The following is a 27,790-nucleotide window of genomic DNA, read 5'->3' as shown; positions in this document are numbered from 1 at the left end:
CACATTTGTAAAATATACCCAAAATAGAAATTAAAGGATGAAATAAAGATTTTTTAATTTAAAAACCTCTTATTTGGTACCTAGTACATAGCTGACTTGCTGAGGATAGCATTAGGAATACATTTCTTGGTCTTATAGAGCTTGTATTTTGAGAGAGAGGGACCAGGGAGACAGACAACGAACAAATAAATATGTCAAGTGGCCATAAGAACAAAAACAGTATATGGAGATGGAGGAATGAGGAAGGGCTATTTAGATAGGGTGGTTGGGAAAAACTTCTGGCTAGGAGATATTAGAGCATAACTCAGCATTCATTTGAACAATTAAACAGCATTTTTAGATATCTTACTAATCATGATGTTTTCATACCATCATTTGCTATATATCTCAAGTCACCCTTAGGGTAACATTCATTCTTAAGAACAGTATACATGAATCTATGTTTCAAATAGTCTTCTTGATCATTTCAAATATTCAAATAGCCTTCTTGTCTCTATAAATCCAATTGAGCAAACATAAACTATGTTTATTATATAATAATTGAGGAAGGGTGCATGTCATCCCCTCTCCAGTGCGTAATTCATACTTTCTTTCAGAATGCCTTAGTGTCCTGTGATATATAATTCACATCTGGCCCAAGCGTAGGTGCCAGTGCCAACTCATATACCAAATATCATAGTTTACTTTCCCATTTTATTTAAAGTGAATGCCTAATATTTTCTTTCCATACCCCAAAACACTGTTTTCAAGATATAAAAAACCTCATGGCCAGAAACTCCTAAAAAAGAAAAGAGATCTGGTAGGTGCTTAAAAATGAGCTGCACAGATCAGATCTTCAAAAGATTAGGTTTACAATGTATTAAATAAAACAATTATTTTAATTTAAAATATTCTTACATATATGCATATTGTACCCAGTGAAAAATTATTGCATAGACACCAAAATGTTAACTGTGGTGATTTTAGTAGTGATTTGTTTTACTTTCTGCTTCTTTATATTTTCTAACTTTCTATAATAAACATGCATTATTTGTATAATAAAGGATTAAACAGCATTAAATTAAATGCACACGAAGTTGGAAGGTCCTACAACCAACTAAAGAATAGAATAAATCTTTTTTTTTTTTTTTTTAAGATTTTTATTTATTTATTTGACAGAGAGAGACACAGCAAGAGAGGGAACACAAGCAGGAGGAGTGGGAGAGGGAGAAGCAGGCTTCCTGCTGAAAAGGGAGCCTGATGCGGGGCTCGATCCCAGGACTCTGGGACCATGACCTGAGCTGAAGGCAGACACTTAATTACAGCCACCCAGGCGCCCCAAGAATAGAATAAATCTTTAAGAATAGCATCAGCCAAGATAAATCCAGAAGCTTTCATAAGCCAAGGAAAGCTTGTAAGAAGTATGAAAGGTACCCAAAGAGATGTTTAAAGCTAAGTTCAGAGCTTTAAAATGAAGAGATCTATCTTTGGAGTAGAAAGAAAGCAGAGATAAGGTAAGATAGTGTGAGAGCATCTACTTGTGCCTAAGGAGTTCATTCTCTCAGGCTCATTTCATGTTGCCTACAGAAAAGTTATCAGTAAAATGAGAGCAAACATGAAACACAAAAGAAACTTCAGAACATTTGAGATGGGGATGTGTCTTGATTTTCAAAAAAATGACAGAAGGTAAATTCCAGAAAATAACAATTTCAGAACTTGATTGCCTCGGTAAATTCCAGAATGATCTACCACAGTGATTCTCAAACTTACCAGACTCAAGTCCTCTATACAGAACAAATATTTTACAATACTTCCTTTACTATCTAGAAATAGGATTCAAAGACTGTGACCTCTTCAACAATTTTTTACAAATCCATATAATGCCCTCTCTACAGGAAGAGAAAATAAAGACATTCTGAATAAAATAGGTATCTTAATTAGTAAATTGGTGAGGCATGAACACACCATAGACAAAATGGTCAGATATTTGCCTCTACTTAATAATGAATGTTATACTTAAGATACCATTAACATTTCTTTTAAAAGGGCTTAATAAATATATTTGTGTATATAAATGTGCAATCATCATGAATTCAATAGTTAAGTGGTGATCAAATATCACAAGAAGAATTGGTGAGCTTTCCCAATGGTGAACAGTTCTCAGTACAATTTTTTTAGCAGGGGAGGGACAGAGGAAGAGGGAGAGAGAGAGAATCTTAAGCAGGGCGCCCCACACAGAGCCTGAGGCAGGGATCCAACTCACAACCCTGAAATCATGACCTGAGTCAAAATCAAGAGTCGGACACTTAACCGACTGAGCCACCCAGGCGCCTCTTATAAGGTACAATTCTTAACAAAACAAAGTACAACATTCCCTCTACTCACATGGTAGCTGCATTTCTGGAATCAGTGTATATGGAAACTGTCCCAGATAGTTTGTGTTTATAAGGAAATCAGAGTTAGGTTCTAGGCTTAGAAAATCATAAACAGGTTTTACTGCTACAAGAATGTCCAGTGGGAGAACTGAGTCATTCAGGTTGCGGGTAAGTGTTTGTTGTGTAGGACTGGCCATGTACAGCAGCAGGATGTTTATCATCCCTGGCTTTTGCCTTTTACATCATTGCAATTAAGGATTACACCCTTCTATCTTTGTGCTAAACAAAAAATTCCCTACAAGTTTGTAAAAAAAATGCCCCTAGGTGGCAATATCATCTCTGTTGTGAATTCTAATCTCTTAGCACAATATACCATGGTGTGTGTATTCATAACAAAGCCTTGTGTATAAGAATAGAAAACATCTTAAAGTTCTGCTTATGATCATCTCATTGGAAGGTAAAGAAAACAGGGACTGGAATACTATTCAGAATGCTCTCAATTTACAAGAGCCATATTGAATATGTTTAGGTTTAAATATCATTTAAAACACTTAAAATATAAAATGAATTAGCACTGATCAGCACAATCTGACCAGGATATTTAACTTTACCTGACTAAATATTTAAAGCAGATTAGCTAATAGATAACAGAGTCCCTTACTTCTCTGAAAAGGTCTTATAATATCACCCAAGAAGAGATAGGTTCCCACTTTTCCTTTAAAAACCCTGGTGGAAATGGGAAGCTTACTGTGATAAAACAAATGGGAGTGGAGAAATATGAAGCACTATGAAAGACCTGAGCTCAGCTCCCTAGATGGACATTCTAAATTTACAACTTAGATGATGCCTTAAGAATTACACTTAGGGGCATCAGCCGGTTGAGCTGGGTGGCTCAGTCTGCCTTCGGCTCAGGTTATGATCTCAGGGTCCTGGAATTGAGCCCGGCGCATTGGGCTCCTTGCTCAGCAGGAAGTCTGCTTCTCCCTCTGACTGCCATTCCCCCTGCTTGTGCTCTCTCTCTAATAAAATCTTAAAAAAAAAAAAAAAAAGAGTTACACTCCACCCTAAATACTACACTCAACAGCTTAAGAGGAGTTGTAACTACATCCCTAGGGAGAGAAGGCTTTTTTCATGGAAGAGTAACCATAGACATAGGAGTGGAAGAAAGGATGGCACTGGAGTTGAAGCCAGTTCACTTCTTGTTCAGAATACACAATAAATAAGCCTATATCCTTTTTAAAGTTCATATAGAGTTTTCAACTGAAATCAACTACATGGGTGAATTATAGAAAATTGTTGATAAATTTATCCTCTTATCCACTTAGCTAACTTAGGAGCAATTCTGCAACAGGAGGATATTTAATGGTTAACAAAGCACTTTCATTATTTATTCCTTGAAATCATTTCAATAATCCTGGAAAAAAACCCTCCACAATGAAAAAAGATCAAAATTTTAATTAAGGCAGGGCTGATGCAAAATACTACTGTCTTTATTTAAAATTTTGGTATTTTGCTCATCTTGGATTTTTCGCATTTTGATTTATATCATTTGTCTTTTTGAGTTTTGGGAGCCCTCCACAAATTTCTGTAGGGGTGAATGCCTCTTTAGTTTCCGCCCTGGTCTTCAGTAGTTCTCAAGAATAAACAGAACCTCTTTTCACTGAATAGGAACCAGAGTACTGGGAGGCTCCGACACTTCCCGTATCTGGAGTACTTCTCTTAAAAGTACTATTTCAACAAATATTTAAGCACCTTAAAGCACCTGTTAACATACAGCCAAGTACCTAATGGCATCTCCCTCAATCCTGGGAGGTCAACCACTTTCCTTCTGAGCCAGGCACAACTGCACCAAGGTGTAAATCCTGATGTTGAGGAGAAACTTAAGAGAAAGAGAATGTGGTGGCCTCTCCTACCCAGCACTGGTCACGTTATAGGCCTTCTGGGCTCCAGGAAGCCTAGCCTCTTGAGAGTGGTTAAGAAACTGAATTCTCAACAGTGAAGAAATAAACTCATCACCGACCGATGCGGCTGTGGTGCAGTCCATCCCCTCTCGCTCCACCCCCTTTTCTGGGAAGCTGACCTAGAATGCGAACGGCTGGCACGGCGGCCTCTGGTACGCACCTTGCTCGCGGGGAATCCGCACCAGGCAGTCCACCATGCCTTTGTACTGCGCCTCGGCACTGATCTGCTTGGACGACGCCTGCACCTGCAGCAGCAGCTTCACCCGCTCGATGGGGGCCACGGCAGTCTTGGACACAGCCGCTGCGACCCCGCCTGCCAGCAGGTCCTTCCCGAAGGATGCGGGGTCAAAGAGCCGCTTTTCCGACTTCTTCTCTTGCTTCTTCTTCGGAGGTTCACGCTGCATGGTGGGACAATGGAGGTAAAAACAAGCAGCAGCAGTGGGAAACAAGGCTGAGAAGGACGACGGAGGGAAGCAGAAAACCGCTTCAGCGTCGTCCTGGCGGGAAAGCAGCGCTCAGGATGGCGGGATATCAGCGTGCAGGGCCCGGGTTCCCCGGAGCTGCGCAGGCGCCTCCAACCGCCTCCCGCCTTCCGGCACCGGCCACGTGACTCCCGACACGTGGCTCCTCGGCGCCGAATGCGGCCTCGACAATCCTCCATGGGGGCTTTCCTTGCTGCCCGCAGGGTCAGCAGGCCATGGGTACTGAATCGCAGAGGTGCAGGAAGGGAGCCGGGAGAGCTAGTCCAGTATAAGGATATTTAGGAGCCAAAACTAGAACAGAGTAGTAAACCAACTAAAAGCCAAGTTTAGTTTTAGTTACCAGGGTTATCCTTCCATTTTCTCGTACAAATCGCTTCAATTTCTGCTCCTTTAATTTGGCAGGGATTGTTTATCTAGTCACGTTTTCAGTCTGCCTTTGCTGATAGCACCCCAGTGGCTTAATTTAACATGTTCCTCTTTATTCTGTATTTTATTTAAATTGGTAATTTTATCTGGAGCTGTGGTCCCAATCCATACTGACCGAAGGAGAGAGGGCTGGGCTGTTTTAACTAATGCTTGGGCTTAGGGATTCTGATGTGCAAGGCTGAGAACCAATGACCTGTTCTAGAACAGTGTTTCACAGCCTTTTTGTTTTACGACCCCTTTTCACTCTTAAAAAATTAGGACCACAAGGAAGCTTCTGTTTTTGTGTTACACATATTGATACCATTTCAGAAACTGAAACGGAAAATTTAAAAATATTAACTTAAAATAACCTATGATATAAATAACATTTTAAATAAAAAGTAACTATTTTTCGAAACAAAAAAAAATGAGAATAGCCTTGTTTTATATTTTTGAAAATCTCTTTAATGCCTGACTTGTCCCCACTCTACTGCAATACCACACATCGTGTAGCTGCTGGAAAACTCCACTGCACCGAGAGAATGAGAGTGAAACAGGCAAATAGCGTCTCAGTATTAATAAGAAAAGTTTTTATCTCATGGTGTCTCAGAAGAGGTCTTGGTGACATCTATACTCATAGCACAGTTTGAGAATTCATCTGGAAGCTTATCAAATTCAGGTCTGACTCTGGGCAAGAATACACAGTAGATGTACATCTATCCTGCACATAATGTCTCTTGCTCTATTTTCTTTCACCTTGCTTTTTTTCACTTTATACATCCTGGAGATCCTTCTGTGATAGTATATAATATATTCTGGATTTCTTTTTATAGCTAGTTTGATGGTTTCTAATAAGTAGAGATTCTATTTTATCATCTCTTACTCTGTAGGACCTGCAGTCTTGAAACACATCTACAAAACACGAATGAGTTACTTTTTTGAACTTGAGGTTCCAGTTTTTTATTATCTCAAGTGTGTTTTTGCACTTTTAATACGACTTGTCACTAGTACAAAACCACACATTTAGGCCAGGATTCCAGAGCAGGAATTTTGTTTATATTTTGATTACCTCATATAAAACCAGTTGGCAAGTCCTACTGGTACCATGTTTAATGCTATCTTCATTTCCATAGCAGCTTGACTCTTAACTGGATTTTCAGCCAAATCTCTCTCCATTTTACATGCTGCTGCCAGGTTAATCTTTCTGAAACAATTGCATTAATCATTATTCCTAGGCTTAAAAGATTTAAAGTCTTCTCATTGCCCGAACTTCAAAATCCTTTGTGAAATCCACTGCAAATTCAAGAAGTGATTGATTGATGTTTTATCCGCAAAAATATGAATAATGAAAGGTTTCGGTCTCCTTTAAGGGAATTTGAAGTATTAACAAGCATACAGGAAGAGATTTAAGGGGGCAGGGGGAATACTTGAGTCACACTCCAGGCAAGACTCTTTTTAAGGTGCCAAGAGAGGTCAAAGGAACTTCTCTGGTCACAGGGATCATACACATCTCAGACAGAAAAAGCAAGTGTTCTGTTGCTCTTCAGGGAGATTTTCTCTTCCTTCCTTGCCTCCTTCCCCCCCACCCCCCAACCCCTTCTGACTCTATAGTTGACAGTGTTTATAGCATATTGCTTTATGATATCCTCAAGTGTATTTCTGACATACACTCATTCATAGAAGACAGCAAAAGTAGCTTTTTTTTTTCTTTTTTTACCTTAAGAGCTATGAATCAGCTCTTTTCAATACACTGAGCTAAAAATGTTTAGCTGCATTGCATTTTATTTACTGATTTAGGGAACAAAAAAGTTCTGGTGATTTATATGTTGATATTAAAAGTATAGAGTCTCAGGGCCTTTGAGTTGTTCACTCCGCTTTCCTTAGAAATCAGCATGGTTAGTTTTCTCTCTTAGTTCAGGTCTAGGATCATCTCGGCAACCCTTTCCCTGGTTACCCCAGTTCTCACACTTCATATCCCATTTTCTTCCTTCAGTTTTTTTTTCCTCTTAGCTTTTATCAATATATTTTACTTATTTGTCTTATTTGTGGCCTGCCTCCCCCCCGGGAACATCAGGTCCATGAAGGCAGGAATTTTTAGCTGTTTTGTTTACTGCTTTATCCCCGGCATCCAGAACAGGGCTTGGCACAGAGCAGAAAGTCAATTATTTGTTGGATGAATGCATGAAAAGACAACAAAACTGCAAATAAACCTCCAAACTATCTTTATTAAAGACTATCAATATAAAAATAGCTTCAATTATAGAGAATATAGAAATACAACTCTACAAAATTATTTTCACACAGTTTAGTGTATAAAGTTTTAATAACATTTAATAATATATTTTAAAATATCCAAAGTATACATCCTTGTTCTCAAAAGTGTTTAGTGCTGAATATTTTTTCTCAGCTTCTTTCCAACATTTTGTACAGTAGCAGGTATGATTTAGCTGACACCTTGGTTTTTTAACCAATGGATATTTAATAATAATAAATGGCGGTAGTAGGAATAGCTAACACTTTTATAGCACATGTGATATGTGCCAGGCACTATTTAGAGGGAACTTACACAGACAACAAATAATTATTCACAATATTATTTTCAAGAATGTTTAAAGCAGACAAACCTAGTAAATTGGTTTCATGACTTTCCCCATTTGTGTCAGAAATATAAAAAAGCAGGCACTGCAAATTTACTATCTTGCCAGTATGTATCATCATCAACAGTTCCTTGGCACAAATAAGAGACTCTCCCTTGCTAAGTACAGTTCTCTAACCTGACAAAAAGAAACAAACAAAAGAACAGTAAAGAAAGGAGAGGGAGAAAGGAAGAAGGTGTAGAATCTAAAATGTAATTTTGGGGGGCTAAAAGATATATGATGGTGATAAAACAGTACTCGATATTTCAAAAAATGATATTCTATAATCCTTTGCATTAATAGTCTGAAAGGGAACATAAAATTCAACTTAAGAATGTTTCTGTATCAGCCAAAGCACACCTCTGGGGTATCTGCACTGTCACACTGTCCCCTTTTATTTAATAAAGTGGCAGATAGGCACTCATTAGCCAATAATTAACTTGATCTTTCAGATGTGTATCTGAACATATTTCGAAAAATGGGCAGCTAGGTTTAGTTACAATGCTTCAATATCCATTTAGAGATGACAACCATGATATCTGGTTTTATTTCTTAAAAACGCAATGTCTCTACAACATGGACATTATAGTATACATCTATAATACAGCAAATGATTTTCCTCTTATTAAGATAAGTAGTCTATTTTGTTTTTATTTTTGTTATTGAATGGTGGTCTGAAGATGCTTTGATACCAGGAAAGTAGTTCAAAAGACCAAAATTTCATTAAATGAAACAAAAAAGTCCCTTATAATAAAATCCCAGGTTTTAGTTCAGTCTGTTTGAAAATCTGAGGTGACTAATAGCTATAATTTTTAATAAATCTCAGTACTGAAAATAGCTCATGGTGTTTTGGGGGACATATTAAGAAATTTAAGACATTGAATAAATACTTTTAAACAAAGTGCCTTATTACTCATATATGTCTACAAGCAGGGCCAAGGCAGTGGTTAAGAGTCTGCCATTCTGACCAATAGTGTGATCTTAAGGGGAGGATATGTCAAGCCATTTTGTACATTTCAAGAACGGAAGTTTCTTTCTCTGATTTAAATGCTAAATTTAAGGCCCACAAATCACTAACAGGACAAATACAGTGGTTTGCATTTTAAATACCTGGGTGAAAATCTCTTAAGCTGATTTATAAAGAGGTAACAGTGTTTCTTCTAAGACCAAATGTTTCAAATAGTGCACCAACTGTGTTTTACAGTTAGGTCTAACCTGGAGGGCTCATGTTCCAGGCGTTTGAGGAGAGGGCAATAGAGACAGACTTTAGATGTGTTGGTAAAATTTCCCTTCCAAAGCTTAAGTCCTGAAGAAGAAAAAACCCAGTATTGTAGTCTTGGGGGCATGTGAGAATTCAGGAGGATCCATTAGGTAAATGTTAATTAAAAATTCAGTATTTTGTTATATTTTCCTTTTTTCTCAATCCACCAAATTCTCACAGCCAAAGAAAATTCTTATCCCATTAGTTTTCATTCTCTACTAAAGGTCAAGTAAACTATTGTTCATTAAGATACCTTCCTTTGTGAAAACCCAATACATAACAACCATATTTATAAGGCAAAAATTAGTATTTAACAGAAGAAGTCACCACAGGATTTCTTTAACCCAACTTTTTCAGTGTTTTTAACATGATTAGGTTTTTAAAAAAGATTTATATATAGCTGTCCTGAAATTCATGAACTATATAAGACGGTGTGCATACCTGAATATATTTCAATAAAAAGAAAAATAATAAAAGTTTATGTACAAATAGTTTAAAAACTATATCCTAGTCAAAACAGAGCTGACCTGAAAGAGTAAAGAGAATCAAATAAATAGAAAAATAAGTTTAATTTTCATTCCTCAGTTCTTCTACCCCACGGTGAGGTATCTATTAAAACAGTTAAACTAAAGAAAAGAATTTGATCTAATAGGGAATCAGTACTTGGACATTACAAATTTAGGTAGTGAGCAGTAGGCAAGAAGAAAAAAAGCTGCACATTTTACTTAAGAGGGACTTTAGAAGTCTCAATACAGTCATCTCATTTGTAATGAAAATTCTGAACTCAGAGAGGTACAAAAACTTGCTCGGGGTCCCAGCACTAATTAGTTATAGGACCTGGTCACACCCTCCCGATTTTGTGACTCTTTTACCAGACATTATTATTAGTCTTGAGAACAATACACAATTTATGAATTGTGTATTCTTTCAAGATAAATATGTCCTCCATTAATCTTATATAAAACACTTCACTTTATTTCAAACTAGTCAATAAATTAACATTATATACCAAAATGGAAATAAGTTAACAATCCCTTCTTTATATATATTTTGATCAAGTATCTTTTTAAAAGTCTCACAATACTACATAAGATTTAGTGCATCAAATCCAAGAGCATATCATCTCAATATTTAACATTATTATGTTCAAAATAACAGTTAAGAGAAGTTAACCCTTATCTTCTTGTGTATGGGTTTCAGCAATTCTAACACCATTCAATGTTCCACGTACAGTTGCCGTGCATCAAGAAAACACAGCTACAAGGTTAATCCAAAGAACAATTTAAAAGCCATTTCTATGGCAATTTCTGTGACTGAATCATGAAAACAGACATAAAGTTCTTGAAGTTTGGGATGAAGAAAGAGTCTCCTGCAGAGGAAAAGCACACACTCATTTCAGAAATTCAAAAAAACAAAACCAAAGGGAAAAAACTCCAGCCTTTCAATTTATTTTATTTTATTTTTGTTTCCGACAGAATTCATAGTGAATTAAAAACCACTAATCTTAATCTATAGTAGGGGGAAATACAGCTAGATTTATTTTTAAATAAATAATATATGCCTTAGGTAAATTATTTTTATTTTTCCAGGGTGTAAAAAGCCTATTTTATCAATATATATCACCATATACCTCAGTTTTAAAATATTAAATTTAGTCATTATTGTTACAATAAAGCCAATTGTGTTACCATCATTAAGCACAATAGCTATTAAACATTGCCATTTACTTTCTAAATGTTAATTATTATTAAAACATTATATGAGGGCGCCTGGGTGGCTCAGTGGATTAAGCGTCTGCCTTTGGCTCAGGTCATGATCCCAGGGTCCTGAGATCAAGTCCTGAATTGGGCTCCCTACTCAGCGGGGGGCCTGCTTCTCCCTCTCCTCCCTGCTCGTGCTCTCTTGTCACTATCTCTCTCTCAAACAAATAAATAAAATCCTAAAAAAAACAACAACAAAAACATTATATGATTGCTCTTTTTGCACAGAGTATTGAATTGGAGATACCACTGAAACTTTGATTTTTTTAAAGATTTAGTCAACACTAGTATATGTAAATCAGACAGTTTAAATCAGGGATATTTTGTCTGACTTCCTTAAATTTCTCTATTCTATATAGATCTGCGTCATCATAATTCAATACGTCTTGATTCTTTCTAGTCCAATTGTTGTGAATGTAGTGAGGCTCCGCTGCACACCTGCATGTACACCTGTTTTTATCTCTATCTTCTCTGTGTCCGCACCACGGGCCCTTTGCTGCTCCTAGCTTAATCTTCCGATAGCACAGCTCTGATCACACTACACAGAGTTGAGCGTATGCTGATGCTCCTCCCAAGCTTGCTTGGTTACACATCACAATCACAAGGAGCTTACTAAAATTACAGAGTCCCACTACCCTAGATTCCGTTAGTAGGTCTGGGGTGGGCCACAGGCATCTCTGATTTTAACAAGTGACTCAGGTGATTCTAAATCTCATGGACCAACACACAGGATCACTGCTTTGGATAATGTTTGTCACATAGTTTAGTACTGCACGGTAGGTGTCTAGTAACATTGGTCTCACCTAACTCTGTGTCCCTTCCTCCACCAATTCTTTACCCCAATTCAAAGAACCTTCAGTGCCTCAACATTTCACTCAAAATTAAATTCCTTAGTCAGGAATTGAAGGCTCTCTGCAGTGGTCCTAACTTAGCTTTCCAACCTGATCTTTCATTTTATCTTTGCATCTGTCACTCCCTTATCCTAGCAAGTCAGTCTACTCAACTGCTATGCCTTATGATTTCCCTTGTTTTGGTCTTTGTTCATCCTATCCTTTTCCTAGAATGTTCTATTCAAATCTAATTCATTTTCAAACTAGATCAAATGGAATCTGTAAGCCTTTCCTTATAATCCCAATGTAGATTTTTGCCCCTTCCTCAGAACTCCCATAGCATTTGGCTGTATCAACTAATTTATTCTATCTATCTAAAAAAATTTCTCTATCCATAAATACATATATATTTGAGCATATTTCATATTTCTTCTGGTGGGTATAAGACCGTTCATGCAACGACTATGACTTTATCTTTGTGTTTGCCATACCACCCTCCCACCACCACATTTTGTGAAGCACAACTCCATTTACTAAATTGTTACGTATTTATCAAGTGACTATGTGCCACGTGCTGTTGCAGGTGCCAGTGGTGGACAAGACAGATACAATTCCTGACCTCATAAAGCTAACTTTCTAGTGAAGGGGAGACAAGAAAATGGTGGGGGGTGGGGGGGTTGGGGTGGCTGGGTGATAGACATTGGGGAGGGTATGTGCTATGGTGAGCGCTGTGAATTGTGTAAGACTGTTGAATCACAGACCTGTACCTCTGAAACAAATAATACATTATATGTTAAAAAAGAAAAAAAAGAAGAAGAAGAAGAAGATAGCAGGAAGGGAAGAATGAAGGGGGGAAATCGGAGGGGGAGACAAACCATGAGAGGCTATGGACTGAGAAACAAACTGAGGGTTCTAGAGGGGAAGAGGGGATGGGTTAGCCTGGTGACGGGTATTAAAGAGGGCACGTACTGAATGGAGCACTGGGTGTTATACGCAAACAATGAATCATGGAACACTACATCAAAAACTAATGATGTAATGTATGGTGATTAACATAACATAATAAAATTAAAAAAAAAGAAAGTCAATAATAACTGAGTAGCCACTTTAATGCAGGAAAGAGATCCCGGATTCTCTTTTTGAGGCTAGCACTGATCTGAATATCAAAGAACCAGACATACAAAGGTTAAGAGGCAGAACATTTCACACAGAATGGATTGCAGGAACAAGTCAGTGGATGCCAATGTGGCTGTGCAGAGTAGATGGAGAAGGAATGATAGAAGGTGGAAAGAGGTGGGCAAAGGCTAGGTCAGGCAGGTCTTGTAGTTGGTGGATGGGAGTAAGGAGAAGAAGAAGGAAGAGGAAAAGAAAGGAGAGAGGTTAGAAAAGAAGGAAGGAGAGATGGAAGGAAGGGAATAGCAGTAAAATTGTGGAATCATTATCTTTTAGCATATTACTACGTTAATTTTATAAGGTAATTGAATCAGCTTTTTATTTTAATAGAAAAAGCCTTGGCAGTCAGAGAATGACAAATACCATATGATTTCACTCACATGTAGACATTAAGAAGCAAAACAAACAAAGAAAAAGAGACAAACCAAAAACCAGACTCTTAAATACAGAGAACAAACTGGTGGTTACCAGAGGGGAGGTGGGTGGGGGGATGGGCGAAATACGTGATGGGGAATAAGGAGTGCACTTATCATGATGAGCACTGGGTAATATATAGAATTGTGGCATCATTATATTTTATACCTGAGACTAATATAACACTGTGTGTTAATTATACTTGAATTTAAAAATAAATTTTAAAAAAGAAAGAAAGACTTGAGAGGAATTTAAAGGAGATACTTAGTAAATAAAACAAAATTCTAAAATGTATTAAAATATTATAGTAATTAGAGGGGCACCTGGCTGGCTCAGTTAGAAGAGCATGCAACTCTTGATCTCGGGGTCATGAGTTCATGCTCCACGTCGGGTGGAGAGATTACTTAAATATAGAAATAAAAGCCTTAAAAATATATATTATAGTTAGATTAATAATTCCATGCCTACATCTTAAAATGGTTATCTCTTTTACCATTTTTCTTTCACTTTTCTAACTTTTTACTTCACTTTCAAATACTTTTTCTCCCCACTTACCCTACTACCCAGTAAGCCATAACTGGTGGTGCTTTTCTCTGATCTGTCCACTTTTCAGGCGAGCATTCAAACAACACACCATATTCTTTCACAGGGTTAAGAGAAGATATGGAATTTGTAGAACCTGAATGATCTCCACGATTTAGTGCTTTCTTTTTCTGTAAATTAAATGTATTATTAGTATTAACTGGTATTAATAATGTTACTTTAAAATGTTTTCACATACAGATTTGAATTGGCTGATCCTAATACTTAAGTGCCTGGAATGACACTCTTCCTATCTGTGGGAAAATATCTGTTCTTCATCATACTTAGTTTAAATACCATCTCCTAAGAGATTTCATGGATAAAGTGTCCTTGAAATCTCCCAGAAAACATTTTGTTCATAGCCCTATATTATTAGTATTTACATTAATTATATTAGCAGTTTATAGGTCTGTCTTCCCCAGTAGATTATATGCTTTTTTCCAGGGCAGAGACAATGTGCTATTCATCTTTGTGTGTTTTGAAGCAGCAAGGCCTGGTACATAGGAGGTGCTTAATAAATAGATTACTAATGGCTAGGTTACTAAATAGATAATTTTATAATAAAATTAAAACACATACTTAAAACAGTATTGTTCTTCCTTTCATGCATATACTCTAAATTTCCCATTGATTAAATTATTAGCAAAACAAGGACTCATTTGGAATAAAAAGACTTTTTGTAAGGCTCAGGCTAAAACTTAGTGGAGTGATCCTTGTTTCTTTTGTTTCTCTCAAAATCCTTCTCTAATCCATCAACAAATCCTTTTTGCTCACCCTCCAAAATATATCCAGAATCTAGAAGCCACTGTCATTTTTTGCTTTGAGAATTTCCATAGCCTCCTGACTGGTCCCTGCCTCCAGCCTCACTACCCTACAGAGCTTGTTCTTCATACAGTAGTAGCCTGAGTGATCCTTTCAAAAATATAGGATCCTGTCCTTCCTCTGCTCAGAACTGTCCCAAGAGCTTCCCATCTCCTTTGGAACAAACCGCGAAGTCCATAAATCTATCAGGCCATGGGCTCTATCAGGCCATGTGCAATCCGCCCTGCTAACCTTTGCCATCTCAACTCCTAGCACTCTCCTCCCCGCTGGCTCCAGCATTCTCAGTCACTCCTACTTCTGTGGCTTTGCACACTTGCATTTGTTTTCCTCTGTCTGGAAGCCCTGCCTCCAGACTGCTTCCTCACTTCATTCAGGTCTTTGTTCAGATATTATCCCATCTTACTATTCCTCTTGAAACTTATCCTACCTGACATACTATACTACTTGCCAGTTCATTAGTCTTTCCCATTAGAATACAGGCTTTGATAGAGTAGGCAGTTAGTTAGACATGAGCTGGAGGCACCACTGGAGGTGGTGATAAATAGGTGACACATTAGAAGCCTGAGGGCACAACATCCTGACTTTGTGGCTTTTAACATCTTGGCCTAAATTAAGGCTTCCAACAGCCCTGGGCTGACAGACCAAGAGCCATGGGTGGAGAAGTGTGCTGTCCTCTTCAACTGCCCCAGGGTAACAGAGAGCTTCATTATAATATATTTACATTGTGGTTTCAACCCCTCCCCTCCATGGAGGAAGATGACCATGACAGTTCTGGTAAGAACCCTGTAGGACCAGTAGTTGCGAGTAGGACCTACTCCTAACCAGAAGGAGTCCCTTAGATGACTGGAAACCACCACAGTGGGAGACTGTCCTAGCTGTGACCCATAACCTATGCAAACATAAAAAGAAAAGATGCCTCTAAACCTGGTGCAGTTGCCATCTCTGGGCCTGCCCACTCTCTCACCTTGAGAGTGTACTGTCCTTAATAAACTGTTTTATGCTTGCTACCTTCCTTCTGGCTGTTTTTATTCAAGTACAGATCCTCACGTAAGTCTTTCATGGGGGAATCCAAGAACCCAGACCTCTATTCACACAATGCGGACTCTCCCACTAGTAATAGCTTCATGAAGAAAGGGACTTTGTTCACTGCTATATCCCCAGCACCAGAGTAGTGTCTAGTGCATAGTGGATACCTCAATAGTTCAATAATATGGGAAAGGCTAATTTACATTACTATTACTGAATAACTGCATTACTATTACTGAACTATTAATGAAAGATTTCCTTATAGAATCTATCAGTTATATTAAAAGGAAAGGAGGTGTATAAGACCACAAAGCACATAGAGATAAACGGTTGGACATAACATTTTGCTGCATACCAATTTCTGAGAGCTCAAAGAAGAAATCCTGTAAGGGGCACCTGGGTGGCTCAGTCGGTTAAGTGTCTGACTCTTGATTTCGGTTCAGGTCATGATCTCAGGGTGGTGAGATCAAGCCCCATTTCGGGCTCTGCACTGAGCATGGAGCCTACTAGGATTCTCTCTCTCCCTCTCCCCGTGCCCCTCCCCCCACTTGCACGCTCTCTCTCTCTCTCTCAAAAAAGAAAAGAAAATTAAAAAAAAAAATCCTACAAGACACAGAATTTTATTGCTGAATGAGTTCTACAGCATAATTCAGCCCACTTATTTTATAGCTGAGGAAATAGGAAGAGTCGAGGCTCAGTCCAGGATTCCTTATTCCCAGCCCAATGTTCTACTACCTTTAAACCCAAGTGCTTCACAATTTTAACATTCTTAACACACATATTGCTATATACATTACAGTCATCTTCAGAGAGGAGTTTTGTTTTTTGTTTTTGGCTGTGTGATGTTTGACCATTGACAAGCAAACTTCTGTACATTTATCCTTTTCAAGAAATCAACACATACTTTTCCCTGCCATTAAGATAATCTAATTGATTCTTTAACTATATACAATATTACTACAAGCAAGCAAGAATGAACCAAGTGGCTAAAACATTTGCAACAGTATTGTGTCTACCACTGTACCTTAACCTATTATGTTACAAAATACCTTATACTACTGATAGAATACTTAAAGAATTATCAGACTTAACTGGTAGATACTACTGTCCAAGTAATGGCTGACTCACAGATATCAAACATGGAGGCTAATTTACATTATAAACTACCATATTCTACTTTGCTATAGAAAAACACAGGTCCTCCATTTTCTGGAATAGCTTTCCAGGACATCAAAATCAGTATTATGAAACAAAGCTTTTAAGTTAAATATTATGAGTATAATCCTTTTGGCACTCAAGTTAGATTGTGTACTCTAGTTAGATTGGGTGACTGCTAAAAAAAATTTATATAAAAACTGTCATTGTTGGACATACTGGTTAAAGAGCTTTTAGGAGAATATTTAGAAATCTGGAAACAGAATTGACAAAACTATTTATACCTCTTCTACCAGTGTCTGTTGGAAAATTGCACGAATGGAGAGACAACACTGATGGAAATTCTTTATTAGTTGAGGGTGGATAGAGCCACTTAGCTGTGCCACCTCTTCATGGGTAGGAGTAATAAAGATCCCTTGCACAGTTTCTAAGGCAACATAGTGGAAAAGTGTGTTCTCAGGACCAGATGTTAATCTTGAAAAGAACAAAAAAAGGAGAAAAAAAGAAAAAAGATATTTAAGTAAACTTAAAAATATTGCTTCATTTTGAATGTTGTAGACTCCAAACTTTTAATCAGGGCAGGGAAACTAGGCCAACCATTTAAGTCCCATTTTCTCCTTAACTAGGGTACAGGCTAGGGTTATTATCGATCCCTTAATGGAGGCAAGTATCACATGGTATGTGAGGATAAATATACACCAAATACAAACAACTTAACTTTTCCTTTGCTAAACAACCCAAGTTGGCTAAACCCGTCTTTTTCCATGGTTGGTAATAAATAACTCAGCCCCTATCTGGCCCAGATACCTACGAGTCATGAATAAGGTATCAGCCTAGAGTTGACCACATACAAGAACATCTTCCAACAAAATAAACACATTTAAGTTAGTAGCATAACAGTCAAATTGATGATCCTGAAGAAAAATAAAATTATTATTACCAACTGCAAAGCTGGGTTAATATTCTGGAATACTATGGCAATTACTTGTAGTGTTCTACTACTCATCACTACAGTCTTCCTTCCCTTCCATGTTCTCTTACTATTTTCATTTCTCCATTCTTCTTCTCCATCCTTTCTTCCCCTATTTAGGTCTCAGACAGGCCAGTAGAATCTATAAATACTGCTTATTTCTACCAGTGGTAAGAAGAGCTAAAGAACAACAATAACAGCAACAACAAAATAATAATAATCATCTACTGAGTACCCTCTATGTGCCAGGGTAGGTGCTTTAAAATACCTTAGTCTTAATTCTCATAATGACCCTGTGAGATGTTCAATAGTATTACTACCCTCATTGTAACCATGAGGAAATCAATCTTCAGAGATCTCAGATTAACTTGCTTGATCCAGGTCACATAGCTAAGTGGCTGAGTTGAGCTAACTCTGAAGCTTCCTCCATTAAACCTTGCTTTTTCCTCTCCATTGATGACTTCTGATTGGCAATCTTTAAACATATGGACAGAAATTCTCCATTTGTCTCTCAAACATTCAAGCTGCCCCCATTCTAATCCTAATGTCTATTTAAAAGAAATCCCTCCAGTTGATTTTTTTCCCCAGCCTTAAGCACAGGGGCAAAGAAAAGGCATATTTCCGCTCTTAGCCTACAGCCTGCCTTAATCATCTGTGCTAGTTAAACTCCTGTTAAACTGTTAATTAGGCCGTAGGATCAGAATAATTTCTCCTTCTTATTAGTGACTGGCCTTGGTTCTCTTTTGAGACCAGGGATAGACAGGAAAGGAGATCATCTATAAATTTTTCCCATACTTTTCCAGAAGGTAGCTGGCTCACTAACAACTGGTGGCTGATATTTTTCAATTAATAAAAACTTAAATATTTGTCAAGATAAAAGGAATTATGATTACTCAAAAAAGAAAATAATTTAAAACACACATTTTAATCCAGAGGTCTTCAAATTCAAGAAAACGTACAGAACAGAAATGATTCTTTAAAAAGAGCTATTAATAAGATTCCTTTTTAGGGAGGTTTAGAATTAACATTTTTGTTGTCTTTTTTACTTTCCCTCAAAAAAAGCAAACAATAGCAACAACAAAAAACCCTGACAACACAATGAGCAAAACTAGCTCTTGAAAATCATAAACTCGGGGCGCCTCGGTGTTTCAGTTGGTTAAACCTCTGCCTTTGGCTCAGGTCATGATCCCAGGGTCCTGGGATCGAGCCCCGCATCAGGCTCCCTGCTCAGAGGGGAGACTGCTTCTCCCTCTCCCATTCCCTCTGCTTGTGCTCTCTCTCTGTCAAATAAATAAATAAAATCTTTAAAAAAAAAAAAAGAAAAAAAAGAAAATCATAAACTCAGAGTATATTAACTCAGTGTATACACGGAAAGTTTAAAAATCATCAAACAAGCAATTACCCATTGGGAAGACACAGTATTTGTAAAAGTACAGATTAAGACAGATTTATTCTTTGGAAAGGTCATTCCTGCAGCAGAAAATGGATTCAGGGTAGGCTGGGAGTTGGGAGACTATTGCAGTAAAACCAGGTTAGAGAATGGGAGCCTGATCTGCAGGAGGTAGAGTAAGGGTTAAATGGATTAAATAATTATGAGAATGTAGAATAGATAGGATTTGGTTACTAAATGAGCTGTGGGTACTATTATTTTTAACATGTTATATATTTTTATTTTACAAAAACATGTACGTACAAATTAGGATAATCTATTATATACTGGTTTGTCACACTTTTAAAATTAACTACATAGTATGAACGTCTTCCCATGTCAATAAAGAGAATAAATATGCATCTGTAGCATCTTTTTAAATAGACAGCCTATGATTTACATCACATATGAATTTATGTTTAAGCCACTGAACTTGGAAAACATTTCCTTTTACTAGAGATAAGGCCAAAATTACATACACATTAAAAAAATAAGATGTAGGGGTAATAAAATTTCACAGCAGTTTTTGTTAAATGGAAGACTAGGGTTTTGGAAAGGTGTTTCAAAGCTCCACAAAGGTTTGATTTAGATTTGCTTAAAAAACATTTTTAACTATTAAAAAATTAGCCATGATATTTGAAGGCATTAAATACCAAATTTAACACATTAGATCAAATTACCTTGTTTTTGCCTTAACTTCAGAAAAAAAGCTGTTTCTGACAACTCTGTGACATATATATTTGAACTTACTATAAAATGTTTCAATGATTAAGAAGGTCATAGTGAACTTTTTTATATGATTTCTATTTGTACATGTCTGCTTGTTCAAATAAAAGTGTGCAATTGTGTTTGTTATACACTAATTGATCCCACACGATATAATTAAACATCAGGCAAAGCTCAGACAGATCTGCTTGTCACCACGTAATAGCTACACAAGAAGTGAATATGCAACATTTTATATTTTAATAATTATAGACAACTTAAGTTGCTGAAAATGCTCCTCTCACTCAGTTCCTTTTACTTCAGAATTCCCTACTTAATCTAAGTTTGAAGTTTCATCTCTTTTCTAAAATGAGAGACTCTGAGAGATATGCAGCAAGCAAGTTTATTAGGGAGAACTTTGGGGAACAACACCTGTGGGGGGAAGTGTGAAGGAAGCAGGACTGAGCAAAGGAGAAGCTGAACCACACTGCAGTCAAAACAAAGGTCTCAGCAGATACTACTTGGAACTCTGAAGCCTGGATGGCCTTTTAGAGTTGTCAAGTCTTTGTATTCACTTATCTATTAGTCACTAGATGTGGGCTATTCCCAGGAGATACTGTAATCTTGGCTGAGTCAATAAACTTCCAAAGAGAACAAGGCCAGTGAGGGACTCAGCTGTAAGTAGTTAACACCCATTACCCCCCAACCCCCAGCACTGGGAAGGAGTACCCTGGGCTATGGGGTATCTGGGCAGCAGACCACAGAATCCACCAAAGTCTAAAAATAGTAAATTCTATAATTTAAAAATTAGACATACAAAAGGGAGGTTACCTGTGGAAAAGAGATAAAGGGGGACTTTCACATTTTGAAACATTACTCTATTTTTTTTTTTATCTTTTGTAATAGGAGTACATATTCCCTATACGTGCAATGAAAAACATTAGTAAATTAGCATAGACACTATCTTTAATAATGTTAAGATATATCATAATTACATTTTTGAATTAAATCTCTATATGGTATGGATTTGTACTTTCTTATTGTAAAATTTTCTCAAAGACACGATGTTTAAGTGAAAAAGAATATTATAAGGAAGTTTCTTACTTCATTGTGTTATATATTTCCAGTTCTTTTTCTGAAAGGTCCTTTTTCAAGTTCCCCAAATGAAATGGATTTGGAAGAGTAGCCTTCTTTTTAGTGACCTGAAAAATACAGTTAAGTAGATCAGTTTGTATCTAAGAATGGAATCAAACAGCAGAAATAGTGTAAAAACTGAAAATCCTTCTAAGAGAACTACTTACTATTTTGCAATGTTTCCTGTAAATATTTTTGATGCTAACTTGTACCTCTTGGTTTATCCTTTGCTAACAGTGATCTCAGGGCCATGTCTTAGGACATGATAGTTCTTCTTGAAAACCTACCAGAGCCATTATCAAGTTTTGTTACATTTTATATGTATATGTACTTGCCTCCCTCTCTAGACTGTACTTCTCAAAGGCATGGGCTGTATCTTATCCAGCTTTGTATCTCCTCTGTGTAGCATGGCCCTTGGCACATAGTAGATGTTCAATCAAATTTGTTTAATGGCTCAATCATAAAGATTGATTCAATTTCTTTTTTTTTTTTTAAAGATTTTACTTATTTATTTGACAGAGAGACACAGCGAGAGAGGGAACACAAGCAGGGGGAGTGGCAGAGGGAGAACCAGGCCTCCTGCGGAGCAGGGAGCCCGACGTGGGGCTCGATCCCAGGACCCTGCGATCATGACCTCAGCTGAAGGCAGATGCTAACTGACTGAGCCACCCAGGCGCCCTGATTCAATTTCTCTTAAGAGCAATTCATGGCTCTTTAAATCTATTACCTCCTAAATTATGCTTCCTACCAACTTCACTGACTGGGATAACGAATAAGAATGTATTTCCTAAATACATCCACTTAGGGCTCCAAGAGTGCTGTATTGTTTGGAATTAGAAGATGGAACCTATGGCTATTTATGCCCTGACTCTCAGAATCTCATGTCTTATCTGTGCCCCTTCAGATCCCCCCTTCTCCACGCCTTGTTGGCGTCACCTCCACCAACCCGAAGGACAGTTTCAAAAGTGTTTTGAAAGAAAAGCATCATTAGAATAAGTATAAGATCCCCCAGGGTGATTACTGTGATGATCATTTGGATACATTATGGTATTTCTGTGGAGAAAAAAACATGGAAAAATCATAAAAACAAACAATCTGAAAAATGAACATTCTCTTTGCTTTATAATCACATTTTAAATTCTTAACTATGGAGACCAGACCTTCACAGAAGCAGATAAAAACAAAACAAAATAAAAAAAAAAAACCCTATAAAAACCTGTAGAGTAACACATACACACACAAATATTTACACATATATACTTATATATATATTTTTACATTTATATATTTATATATAAATTTCTGATTTTCTTTTTGTTTCTGCTGAATATTTTATTGGTTATTTAGTCAGATCAGCCCTCTAAAATCCCCCACAACTAGGATATTTTCAGTTAACACTTGAATACAGAAGGAAGATGAATAGGGAAAGCAGGATTAAGCAATTTCCCTACTTGTAAGTAGTGTCAAGCAGCTGTCCTGGATGCTACTATTTTATTACTTGATATTTCTTTCTCTTTTTGGTTCTATATCACTGGTTTGCCAATAGTAACCAAAAATACCACTAGTTCGAACGAAGAATGATTTGCCATTAAAAATTTTCTTGCATTAAAATTAACAAGACAGGAGGGCGGCGGAGCAAGATGGCGGAGGAGTAGGAGACCTGGATTTCGTCTCCTCTCAGGAATTCAGCTGGATAGGGATCAAACCATTCTGAACACCTACAAAATCAACAGGAGATCGAAGAAAAGAATAGCAACAACTCTCTGAACAGAAAAGCGACCACTTTCTGGAAGTCATATTCTATCCCTTCATAGTAGTTACCCGTATTTTTGGCATATATATATAAGTTGTTCTCTCTTTAAAATCTTGAGATAGTTTCTTCTAACAGATCAAAATATACTCTAAATCTCTAGTGTATGGTTTTTTCCTACTCCCCTGCCTGATCACATTCTCTCCCTTTTTTCTTTCTTTCTTTTTTTTTTTAATCCTCTTCTTTCTTTTTTCAAACAACTTATCAAATCCTTTTTTAAAATTTTTTATAATTTCCATCTTTACAGTCATATTCTATCCCTTCATCATATCAACCCTTATTTTTGTACATATATAAGTTTTTCTTTCTTTAAAATTTTGGGAGGGACTTTCTTTTAACAGACCAAAATACACCCAAAATCTAGTGTGTGGCACTGATCTATAATCCAGCCTGATCATATTTGATCACATTCTGTTTTTGTTTTGTTTTGTTTTGTTCTGCTTTTGTTTGTTTTTATCTTTATCTTTTTCTTTTTTCTTTTTTTCTTTCCTTTTCTTTTTTCTCTCTTTCCCTTTCTTTTCCCACTGCTTCAGGTCTTTTCTGATTTGTTTAGAGTATATTTTCTGGGGACGTTGTTACCCTGCTAGCATTTTGTTCTCTCATTAATCTGTTCTCCTCTGCACAAAATGACAAGACGGAAAAAATCACCTCAACAAAAAGAACAAGAGGTAGTACCGACTGCCAGGGACCTACTCAATACGGACATTAGTACGATGTCAGATCTAGAGTTCAGAATCATCACTTTAAAGATACTAGCTGGGCTTGACAAAAACATGGAAGTTATTAGAGAAACCCTTTCTGGAGAAGTAAAAGAACTAAAATCTAACCAAGTAGAAATCAAAAAGGCTATCAATGAGGTGCAATCAAATATGGGGGCGCTAACTGCTAGGATAAATGAGGCAGAAGAAAGAATCAGTGAGATAGAAGACCAAATGATGGAAAATAAAGAAGCTGAGAAGAAGAGAGATAAACAACTACTGGATCACGAGGGCAGAATTCGAGAGATAAACGATACCATAAGACGAAACAACATTAGAATAATTGGGATCCCAGAAGAAGAAGAAAGAGAGAGAGGGGCAGAAGGTATAATGGAGCAAATTATAGCAGAGAACTTCCCTAATTTGGGGAAGGAAACAGGCATCAAAATCCAGGAAGCACAGAGAACCCCTCTCAAAATCAATAAAAATAGGTCAACACCCCGACATCTAATAGTAAAACTTACGAGTCTCAGAGACAAAGAGAAAATCCTGAAAGCAGCTCGGGAGAAGAGATATGTAACCTACAATGGTAGAAACATTAGATTGGCAACAGACTTATCCACAGAGACCTGGCAGGCCAGAAAGGACTGGCAGGACATATTCAGAGCACTAAATGAGAAAAATATGCAGCCAAGAATACTATATCCAGCTAGGCTGTCATTGAAAATTGAAGGAGAGATAAAAAGCTTCCAGGACAAACAAAAACTAAAGGAATTTGCAAACACGAAACCAGCCCTACAAGAAATATTGAAAGGGATCCTCTAAGCAAAGAGAGAGCCTAAAAGCAACATAGACCAGAAAGGAACACAAACAATATACAGTAACAGTCACTTTACAGGCAATACGATGGCACTGAATTCCTATCTTTCAATAGTTACCCTGAATGTAAATGGGCTAAATGCCCCAATCAAAAGACACAGGCTATCAGATTGGATTAAAAAACAAGACCCATCCATATGCTGTCTGCAAGAGACTCATTTTAGACCCAAAGACACCCCCAGATTGAAAGTGAGGGGGTGGAAAACCATTTACCATGCTAATGGACACCAAAAGAAAGCTGGGGTGGCAATCCTTATATCAGACAAATTAGATTTTAAACCAAAGACTGTAGTAAGAGATGAGGAAGGACACTATATCATACTTAAAGGGTCTATCCAACAAGAAGATCTAACAATTGTAAATATCTATGCCCCTAACATGGGAGCAGCCAATTATATAAGGCAATTAATAACAAAAGCAAAGAAACACATGGACAACAATACAATAATAGTGGGGGACTTTAACACCCCCCTCACTGAAATGGACAGATCGTCTAAGCAAAAGATCAACAAGGAAATAAAGACTTTAAATGACACACTGGACCAAATGGACGTCACAGACATATTCAGAACATTCCATCCCAAAGCAACGGAATACACATTCTTCTCTAGTGCCCATGGAACATTCTCCAGAATAGATCACATCCTAGGTCATAAATCAGGTCTCAACCGGTACCAGAAGATTGGGATCATCCCCTGCCTATTTTCAGACCACAATGCTTTGAAACTAGAACTCAATCACAAGAGGAAAGTTGGAAAGAACTCAAATACATGGAGGCTAAAGAGCATCCTACTGAAGAATGAATGGGTCAACCAGGAAATTAAAGAAGAATTAAAAAAATTCATGGAAACCAATGAAAATGAAAACACAACTATTCAAAATCTTTGGGATACAGCAAAGGCAGTCCTAAGAGGAAAGTATATAGCAATACAAGCCTTTCTCAAGAAACAAGAAAGGTCTCAAGTACACAACCTAACCCTACACCTAAAGGAGCTGGAGAAAGAACAGCAAATAAAGCCTAAACCCAGCAGGAGAAGAGAAATAATAAAGATCAGAGCAGAAATCAATGAAATAGAAACCAAAAGAACAGTAGAACAGATCAACGAAACTAGAAGCTGGTTCTTTGAAAGAATTAACAAGATTGATAAGCCCCTGGCCAGACTTATCAAAAAGAAAAGAGAAATGACCCAAATCAACAAAATCATGAATGAAAGAGGAGAAATCACAACCAACACCAAAGAAATACAAACAATTATAAGAACATATTATGAGCAACTCTATGCCAGCAAATTAGATAACCTGGAAGTAATGGATGCATTCCTAGAGATGTATCAACTACCAAAACTGAACCAGGAAGAAATAGAACACCTGAACAGACCTATAACCACTAAGGAAATAGAAGCAGTCATCAAAAATCTCCCAAAACACAAAAGCCCAGGGCCAGATGGCTTCCCAGGGGAATTCTACCAAACATTTCAAGAAGAATTAATACCTATCCTTCTGAAACTGTTCCAAAAAATAGAAATGGAAGGAAAACTTCCAAACTCATTTTATGAGGCCAGCATTACCTTGATCCCAAAACCAGACAAAGACCCCATCAAAAAGGAGAATTACAGACCAATATCCCTGATGAACATGGATGCAAAAATTCTCACCAAAATACTAGCCAATAGGATCCAACAGTACATTAAAAGGATTATTCACCACGACCAAGTGGGATTTATCCCTGGGCTGCAAGGTTGGTTCAACATCCGCAAATCAATCAACGTGATACAATACATTAACAAAAGAAAGAACAAGAATCATATGATCCTCTCAATAGATGCAGAAAAAGCATTTGACAAAGTACAGCATCCTTTCTTGATCAAAACTCTTCAGAGTATAGGGATAGAGGGTACATACCTCAATATCATAAAAGCCATCTATGAAAAACCTACAGCGAATATCATTCTCAATGGGGAAAAACTGAGAGCTTTCCCCCTAAGGTCAGGAACGCGGCAGGGATGTCCACTATCACCACTGCTATTCAACATAGTATTGGAAGTCCTAGCCACAGCAATCAGACAACAAAAAGAAATCAAAGGCATCCAAATTGGCAAAGAAGAAGTCAAACTCTCACTCTTTGCAGATGATATGATACTTTATGTGGAAAATCCCAAAGACTCTACCCCAAAACTGCTAGAACTCATACAGGAATTCAGTCAAGTGGCAGGATATAAAATCAATGCACAGAAGTCAGTGGCATTCCTATACACCAACAACAAGTCAGAAGAAAGAGAAATTAAGGAGTCGATCCCATTTACAATTGCACCCAAAACCATAAGATACCTAGGAATAAATCTAACCAAAGAGGCAAAGGATTTGTACTCAGAAAACTATAAAATACTCATGAAAGAAATTGAGGAAGACACAAAGAAATGGAAAAACGTTCCATGCTCATGGATTGGAAGAACAAATATTGTGAAGATGTCAATCCTACCTAGAGCAATCTACACATTCAATGCAATCCCCATCAAAATACCATCCACTTTCTTCAAAGAAATGGAACAAATAATCCTAAAATTTGTATGGAACCAGAAAAGACCCCACATAGCCAGAGGAATGTTGAAAAAGAAAAGCAAAGCTGGTGGCATCACAATTCCAGACTTCCAGCTCTACTACAAAGCTGTCATCATCAAGACAGTATGGTACTGGCACAAAAACAGACACATAGATCAATGGAACAGAATAGAGAGCCCAGAAATGGACCCTCAACTATATGGTCAACTAATCTTTGACAAAGCAGGAAAGAATGTCCAATGGAAAAAAGACAGTCTCTTCAACAAATGGTGTTGGGAAAATTGGACAGCCACATGCAGAAGAATGAAACTGGACCATAACCTTACACCACACACAAAAATAGACTCAAAATGGTTGAAAGACCTCAATGTGAGACAGGAGTCCATCAAAATCCTAAAGGAGAACACAGGCAGCAACCTCTTCGACCTCAGCCGCAGCAACTTCTTCCTAGAAACATCACCAAAGGCAAGGGAAGCAAGGGCAAAAATGAACTATTGGGACTTCATCAAGATAAAAAGCTTTTGCAAAGCAAAGGAAACAGTCAACAAAACCAAAAGACAACTGACAGAATGGGAGAAGATATTTGCAAATGACATATCAGATAAAGGGCTAGTATCCAAAATCTATAAAGAACTCACCAAACTCAACAGCCAAAGAACAAAGAATCCAATCAAGAAATGGGCAGAAGACATGAACAGATATTTTTCCAAAGAAGACATCCAAATGGCCAACAGACACATGAAAA

The 27,790-nt window shown here is 37.3% G+C and overlaps 2 protein-coding genes across 7 annotated transcripts in view; both read right to left on the bottom strand.

Moving 5' to 3' along the window:
* Positions 1-4,719, bottom strand: part of SLC25A31 (solute carrier family 25 member 31) — a 32,723-nt gene extending 28,004 nt beyond the window's left edge. The window contains exon 1 of the mRNA XM_032412693.1: positions 4,476-4,719. Within this exon, the coding sequence (XP_032268584.1) occupies positions 4,476-4,719 (244 nt within the window). The remainder of the gene's footprint in view (positions 1-4,475) is intronic.
* A 2,783-nt stretch (positions 4,720-7,502) lies between these two features.
* The window catches only part of INTU (inturned planar cell polarity protein), an 89,492-nt gene continuing 69,204 nt past the window's right edge, over positions 7,503-27,790 (bottom strand). For 3 of the 6 annotated variants that reach the window (XM_032412796.1, XM_032412797.1, XM_032412798.1), the window contains 4 exons: positions 21,070-21,167; positions 17,146-17,335; positions 13,832-13,989; positions 7,503-10,468 (listed from right to left, as the gene is read on the bottom strand). In XM_032412796.1, the coding sequence (XP_032268687.1) occupies positions 10,357-10,468; positions 13,832-13,989; positions 17,146-17,335; positions 21,070-21,167 (558 nt within the window). In that variant the 3' untranslated portion in view covers positions 7,503-10,356. Of the gene's footprint in view, positions 10,469-13,831; positions 13,990-17,145; positions 17,336-21,069; positions 21,168-27,790 lie in introns of those variants that run through there. The other 3 variants (XM_032412799.1, XM_032412800.1, XM_032412801.1) reach the window with 3 other exon arrangements.

The sequence above is a fragment of the Phoca vitulina genome, unplaced genomic scaffold (assembly GCF_004348235.1).
Source record: "Phoca vitulina isolate PV1807 unplaced genomic scaffold, GSC_HSeal_1.0 scaffold14, whole genome shotgun sequence".
Classification (NCBI taxonomy): domain Eukaryota; kingdom Metazoa; phylum Chordata; class Mammalia; order Carnivora; family Phocidae; genus Phoca; species Phoca vitulina.
Note: the sequence above shows the minus strand (reverse complement) of the source record. Positions and strands in the feature narration are given on the sequence as shown.